Source organism: Nicotiana tabacum, chromosome 9, assembly GCF_000715075.1.
Source record: "Nicotiana tabacum cultivar K326 chromosome 9, ASM71507v2, whole genome shotgun sequence".
NCBI lineage: Eukaryota > Viridiplantae > Streptophyta > Magnoliopsida > Solanales > Solanaceae > Nicotiana > Nicotiana tabacum.
The window spans coordinates 112777176-112784625 of NC_134088.1; the positions used below are offsets into that span (position 1 = coordinate 112777176).

The 7450-nt window shown below is 35.5% G+C and overlaps 1 protein-coding gene across 1 annotated transcript; it reads left to right on the forward strand.

Moving 5' to 3' along the window:
* Positions 1–1461: 1461 nt before the first annotated feature.
* Positions 1462–6647, forward strand: LOC107769611 (uncharacterized). The gene is made up of 7 exons (XM_075222055.1): positions 1462–2044; positions 2135–2283; positions 2748–3143; positions 3335–3502; positions 4218–4313; positions 5335–5457; positions 6086–6647. Exons 3-7 carry the CDS (start codon positions 3096–3098, stop codon positions 6167–6169), a joined length of 519 nt encoding a protein of 172 aa, XP_075078156.1. The 5' UTR covers positions 1462–2044; positions 2135–2283; positions 2748–3095; the 3' UTR covers positions 6170–6647.
* The last annotated feature ends 803 nt before the right edge of the window (positions 6648–7450 follow it).

Below are 7450 nucleotides of genomic sequence, written 5' to 3' on the forward strand. Positions count from 1 at the left end.
AGACCTGAGGTGTTGTAATCCAATCACCACCATAATGCAACATTATGTCAACCAAAGGCATACTTAGCAATTAAATAACAATAAGAAAACTAACAAAGATAATCAATAAACAAATTATATAACAATAAATAAACCTACACATGAGCTAATAAAGAACCTAAGGAAAACAATTAACAAATCAGAAGAAGAATAAAAAAAAAAGACAGTGAATTTGGTGGACCACAGACATATGCAACAAAATAGGAGACGAGAAACATTAACAATAGTAAAGTCCCACTAGCACTAAAATACTCAGATTCTCTGTTACTTTAAGGGAACAACATTCATCATATACAGACAAAAAGAAAGCTTAAGTCGCAAATTGTAACCCCACATTCTCAGCCAGAAAAGGCACAAAATCACAATCGGGACCACCAATAGAAGAAGAATTCCCACAATAATGTCAACCCGTAAAAACCCTAACATAAAATAGCTTAAATAATACATGGAGACACATAACAACATAGATATTGTCGATTTGAGTTCATGTCGAAAACCGTAAAAACATAAAACGATTTAAAACCAAAGAATCGACTAGACCGAAAACCTAAAAAAAACACCAAGAAATATACATAGAAGAATCTTAAACAAACATGAAATGGAAGATAAACTAACCTTTTGAAGAAGAAGAAGGAGAAGAAGCATAAAACGACAGTATTAATGTCTTTCTAAAGGCTATACGACCTAGGGTTCGCAAGTTAATTATTTTCTCTATGTTTTTTGCTTAGCAATGATTTTGAATTGGGGTTAGGTAAGGACTAGTATGTTTAAGTTAGAGGGGCTCGAGTGGATCGGGTTAAATGGGTTTGATCGGCTAATTTTAATGAGATATGTAGTGGGTGATTTTAGAGCAATAAGATAATGACACGTGTAATTATTAATATCATATTAATAAACTAACGATTGAGGGGTATTTTAAATAGCAAAGTAAAATGGTAGGGACCGTAGTATCACAAAAGTGAAATGGGGGTACATATAACTTATTTTTAATAATAGAGGGGGATTTCATGCCCTTAACCGAATAGAGAAGTAATAGAAAAATAAGGAAGTGATTAAGAGTAATAAAATAATCTCGTTATCCAATTCGAGAGGGATCCTTAACCGCATCAAAGTTTATATTCCATATGAAGGATTTGAATAGCTTGATATGTCTGCATCCAAGGTTCCCTTCATCAAATATATAAATTAAAAACAAAACAAAAGTTAAAAAAAGTTTTAAATAAAAAAATCAACAGGAATCCAAAGGTTTCTTCTTTTATTTCTAACCGAAGATTCAAGTTTCATTTTTTAATTTTTATTTTTCAACAAATTAAAGGTTCAAGTTTGGCCACTGCACTAATTTTTGCACCGAAACTGTATAGCAGAACTCAAAACTCTTTACGTATTCTAACATATAATATTCGCTGAACCTTCCCTTATTTCGTACAAAAACTAACGTTTCTTTTAATTTCTTCTTTCTTCTTTCTCCTTTCTTCTCCAATACTCTCCGCTCTCTCACACCACCCGCCACCTCAACCGTCGTCCCTCCGCCTCCTCCGCCGCCTGAGTGACGTTATTCAGCTAATCAGCTTCTTAACGTAATAGCTGTTCAATTTTGTAACCAACTTACTCTGAAATAGAGAATGGTTCTAATTAAAGAGTTGTATCCTTTTACTTCTTTTCCTTATGTGAATTTACCATTTTTCTCCCTTTTATCAGTGCTTGTTTATGTTTATATTTTATCCATGCTTAAATAATATTGATAACTAGATGATCATCAAAGCAATCCTAAATTATACTTGCATGCACTAATCCATGGCGTAGTCAGGAATTTCGTCAAGGCTATCAAATATATATATATATATATATATATATATATATATATATATAGAGAGAGAGAGAGAGAGAGAGAGAGAGAGAGAGAGAGAGAGAGAGAGAGAGAGAGTGATGTTTCCTTGACCAATGACTTCTTTGTCATTTGATGCTTCTCTTAAGTCGAATTGTGATGCCTTTTTCACTTGAAGAGGTATGAAAATTCAACAACTTTTTGAGGATAATTTCAATTTATGTTGTTTTAAGTGTTTGATGGACATCAATTTTTGTATTGGCATTATAGTATGAAATAGCACAGATGTACGTGGTCATGAAAATGCAACAACAGAGCACCACTGGTAATGAAGGGGTGGAGGTTTTACAAAGCAGACCATTCACTGATGCTGAATTCGGGGAGGGGCGATACACGTCCAAAATTTACCGCTTGCAGAGGTAATTTTGAATTGGCATAAGTTTAAACTTGTCTGATATCAATTCATTTCGTGAATTGCTCTATTTTGTTTGATTTGATTTAGTAAGTGGTAGTGGCATTAAGTAACAAAACTAAAAGGTCTTTATTTGCTTGAGAAGTTTGGGATTTTTCTCTTACAGGGGTAGGTAGCCTTTTTGGCTTGATTTAACAATTTGAGCCATAGTTATACCAGAATTGTTAACTGGATGTTCTGGTGATCTTAGAGCGCGTTTGTTTATTATGGAGGCTTTTTTTTTTTTTTTATTTCCCTCCCCTTTGATCCCCATTTGTTGGAGCTATTGCTCCTTTGGTGACTCGAACCCACGAACCTGGGGTTGTAGGCGGGTGTTGACCATCTGAGCAACCCCCTCTTGTCTATATGCATTTAGTAGTAGAGTTCTTGTGTTGGCATGTTTTGTCCGACTAAGTCAACCTACATTTGCAGCAAAGCTCCAACTTGGTTGACTAAATTTGCATCTCCTAATGCCCTTGTGGTGAGAGAGGAAGCGTGGAATGCTTATCCAAAATGTAGATCAGGTTAGGTTTCATACTTGCAACTCTTACAAGAATATTCGTTTTTAGTTGGCAATACAAGTCTTTGTTATAGTTTTTTACTAACCGATTTACTGGTTTCTGTCTGGAATACGAAATCATCTGATGCAGTTATTAAGGTAATTAACATTCATGACCTTCCGTCAATCCTGCACTTTGTGGAAGTATCTTGTGAGTAGTGCAGTATCAAAGATACTCAGTAGTTCGCTTTTTGCAGTGTCCGGGTTTTTCGAAGTTTATAATGACCGTCGACACCATCCATAAAGCTGATAATGGATACTCTGAAAATGTAAGTTTAATGTACTTGCTATAGTGCTCAATGCAGTTGGAATAATCATGCTAGTGGGAATTGAGCGGTTGCAATTCGTGCCTGAATAGACTAATGACATCAGTTTTCCATCTTTATATATAAAATATTTTTTTATAAAGGTTATTGTGATTGTTTTTATGACATGGACTTAAGAAGCAATGCAAATATAGGTGCACGGTCTGAGCAAGCAACAACTAGCTGCCAGGCAGGTGGAAATTATCGATATTGCTTCAGCTGCAAGTGATTATTGGAGTTACATTGTGGGAAGAAGCACCGTCGATTTGTCTAAGTTCAAATCTGCTAGGACTGGTCGTGGGCCGCTCTTGAAGGGCTGGAAGGTTTGTATTTCTCTTTCAATAACATTAGAGAGCTAGTGTGTCCCATCCCCTTTCTTTGAATGTATAGCTACTCGAACTTGGGTCTCTCTCTCGGGTAGGTTCTTGAGTTTTCAAAAATAGAAACTTACTATAAAGGGAGAATAGGACTTGGCTACAATTGCAAATTAGATATCTTAGTTTTTTATTGCCTACTTCTCGAATGCTACTTTCCATTTTTGTTTACACTTAAAACAGATAGACTGTACATTTCTGAAGCTATTATATCTAACATTATTCAGTTTTGAATTACTCCAGACACATGACTGGTTTAGCCAGAAGAATAAAAAAAGTTTTGGTTTAGCTAAAAGAAAAGATTGAGCAATCCTTGTGGTATCAGAAATCTCAATCTTAGGAATTGAGGGGAAAAGAATTGAAGAATGACTACCAGAAGCTTCTGTAAAACCTAGTAAAAGTTATTATTGATGAAATTAAATTTCCTTGAAACTCAAGTTTTATTTGCTTCCAAGTGGGATCATGCGGGGATTTTTCCCTTGTACTGAAGTTTCAACTACTGTATAACTTTAACAAGCTTTTGTGCCTTTCATGTTTAAACTATGAACTACAGGAACTGAACATTTGCTTCAGCGTTTGAAGATTTCAATAATATGCATTTCGACTTCTACTCGCCGACCTATGTTAAGAAGAGTTCTATTAACTTCTCCCTTGGTATTTTCAGGACCAATGTAATCCCGTTATGACAGCATACAAACTGGTTACAATAGATGTTCCATACTGGGGCTTTGGAGGAAAATTGGAGCAAGCTTTGATGGCGGTATGCATCTTAAATTCTCCTCTAAAGATTCAAACTTAGAAGTCTTATCAGGTACATTTTCAGATTGAAATGATACCAAGGCTTCAAAACTAAAGTCATAATTTGGACTGCGTCATCTTTATGGTTTTGGTGGAACCGATTCCATCAATACTGACTGACTTTTTGAGTTAGTGACAAGTAAATTTGTATACTGTGGCATATTGATCTGTATTCTGCATTATCTGTTGAATAGCAATTATAATATCCTGTGTGCTTGGAACAATGTGAGTGCACTAGCAAGTAGTTATGCTAGTCCTAGCTATTAGAATATATGGTAAAGCTGCTTTCTCTTAGAAACTGAAACATTCACTGACTGTCGATATACTGAGCTTCATATTACCGGATATACTGAGCTTCATATTACCGAGATAGATTGAGGGAGGTTAGAGAACATATTGAGATTAGAAGAAGTCATTTAGTTTCTTTTAAGGGACTTTCATCCTCAGAAAGAAACTCTTGAGCATGAGATCCTGGTGCATTCAGTCTTTGATTGTGGCAGATCACTAAAAATATTGGCCCAATTTTGAATGTTATGTACTAAATTTGACTGTTTAACTATCTGATAGTGTCATCAAGCAGATTGACGGAGTACCATTGCTGTAAGGGTTGAACTGAATTTGCTTCCTAACTGCTTCCTAGTGGGTTGCTCTAGTGGTGAGCATCCTCCACTTTCAACCAAGAGGTTGTGAGTTCGAGTCACCCCAAGAGCAAGGTGGGGAGTTCTTGGAGGGAGGGAGCCGAGGGTCTATCGGAAACAGCCTCTCTACCCTAGGGTAGAGGTAAGGTCTGCGTACAAACTACCCTCCCCAGACCCCACTAGTGGGATTATACTGGGTTGTTGTTGTTGTTGTTGTTGTTGTAATTTTGGGAGATTTTGAAGCTTCTTCGATTACGATCCCTGTCCTCTCAACCATCATGAAGATCAATATTATGCTGTTCTTCTCTTCTTTCTCTACGTAACCTTCATATAACTTTTTTTCAGGGGGAAAGGGCTCTTTTCCTGGAAAGTCATCGTAATTGCTTTGCCTGGATTGATGAATGGTTTGGGTTGACGACAGAGATGATGCATGAGTTAGAGCGAGAAAGTGATTATTCGTTGAATATGGTAAAAGTGGATTTTTTATATTTCTTGAGAATTTTTCAGTTTCTACTCCACATTGAGATAGCAAGTTATTATGTGTTTTTAAAGCCAGAAGCTTAATTTCAAGCTTTCCTAATGAGATATATCCTTGAATGCCAGTTTTGCTTTTACATTTTATCAATCAAGCTATGCAAATGCACAGGGTATAAGTTTTAACAACATGCATTAGTTTAAAGCTCATAAATGTAAGTATAAACTGTGTAGTACTTGGTAATTGAACTACGGTTCAGAATCAAATAACTATAAACTCTATGCTCCAAATGAAATGTGGATTGCAAAGCCAAAAGATACTTGAGAATGTAAGCCATGTCTTTCTGTAACATGATAAAGGACATAGTCTACACAAGAATATATTCACTTCCTGAACAGTATGCTTAGCATATTTTATAGTACTGACATTACTCACAATTCTGTTAGTCATATTTGTTGTACAATATTTTTTTCTCTAATATAGAAAATGTACCATCATGACTGTACAAGGCTTTTTGATCCATGATGTATCGATGATTACGATACTTTCGGATGAATGTGCATTGTCATTAATGATTTGATATACTTATGAATCTAACAACTAAAACCATCTTTTTGACAGAAACTTGGCCGGCCTTGTTCAGCTGAGAGGAGTTGGATAACACCAGAAGAATCTTCAATTGGAGGCGAAAAGTCTGTGGCATGAATTTTCCATCCACATCCTGCACAATTCGCAGTCTTTGGTACAGTTCGTCTCATAATTGGGCTTAAACATAAACAATAAGAAGATTACAGGCATACTTATTAAGGTTTTAGGATGAAGTTCCCGGTGATCGATATGTATAATGTCAGCTTGTTCTTGGCCTAAATGCAGGGACTCTGATAATATTTTTTAACAACCAGCCAAGTCTTGTTTTCTAAATATTCATTCTTTACGGGGGTGGATTATTGATGAAGTTGTGGAAATTGGAAACTGTTGTGAATATAATAAGCCTCCTATTCTATATATACATAGTGTAAACTGTATATTATGTAATCTAGAAGAATTTAGTTCGACTTCTGGTTTATGTATCTTTTGACATTCTGTAATCATGCTTCATTTTAGTATTTGTAAGTATTTTTCATAGGCGGGTGGACATCAAGGCGTCCTTTAGTTTCAATATACAAGATGCACCTTGGATTTAGATGAGATTTACAGTAGCTTGTGATTGTTTGGTTTCAATACAAAATGTACACCGGAATCAAAATTTCAACCAAAACATTAGATAAAATAATCTCACGTTTTATTTTGATACCGAACAACCCTTGAGATTACAATGAAGAGGATGACTTACCCAAAGAATGGTGTATAACTCAAGTGTGGGATTGGTAATGTGGTGTTTTATCTCCTGATTCTTGCATAAGCAATAAAACCAGATAGTTATAACGAAAACTAAATGTCAGACTTTAATACGAATACTTATGCAGTTTTGGAGTTATTTACTTAAAATGATCATCTAAGCTATTGAAATAACGTAGTCGAGTCACCAGATATCACTTATAGGATTACACCGGTGGTGTTGGTGTTGAGTCACCAATTAAGGTTGTGGTTTGTTGGTGTTGTTGAGTCACCAATAAAGGTTACGGTGGAGTGTTACGTACTCTTTGTCCTTAACCAAAAGTTTCGGGTTTGAGCCTCGTTTTTGTTAGAAGGCATTGTATCTCCTAATATGAGATTACCGGCGCGAATCTGAATTTAGTTGAGACCCAATATAAGTACCGGACATTGAAAAAAAAACATAGTCTAAGTTACTTCTGAACTCTAGGATTTTTTTCTGGAATTTGAATTTTGAATGGTGGCAGTACAAACTCTAGTAGTAATTTTTTATTTCGTGTTTTAGCTAAGACAATTGTTTAAATTTTATTTCTATATTAAAAAGCCATTCAAGTTTGAAATGATGGCGAAATAGGGGTTAGTCCATAGCCCAACTATGTGCTTCCTCTCCCA

What these genes read in the sequence shown, in the direction of transcription:
- LOC107769611 (XM_075222055.1), top strand. Translation starts at nt 3,096, where the DNA reads ATGACCGTCGACACCATCCATAAAGCTGATAATGGATACTCTGAAAAT. An exon ending in TGGAGCAAGCTTTGATGGCG is followed by an intron (nt 4,314 to 5,334) that starts GTATGCATCTTA and finishes ACTTTTTTTCAG; the next exon opens with GGGGAAAGGGCTCTTTTCCT. An exon ending in GTGATTATTCGTTGAATATG is followed by an intron (nt 5,458 to 6,085) that starts GTAAAAGTGGAT and finishes TCTTTTTGACAG; the next exon opens with AAACTTGGCCGGCCTTGTTC.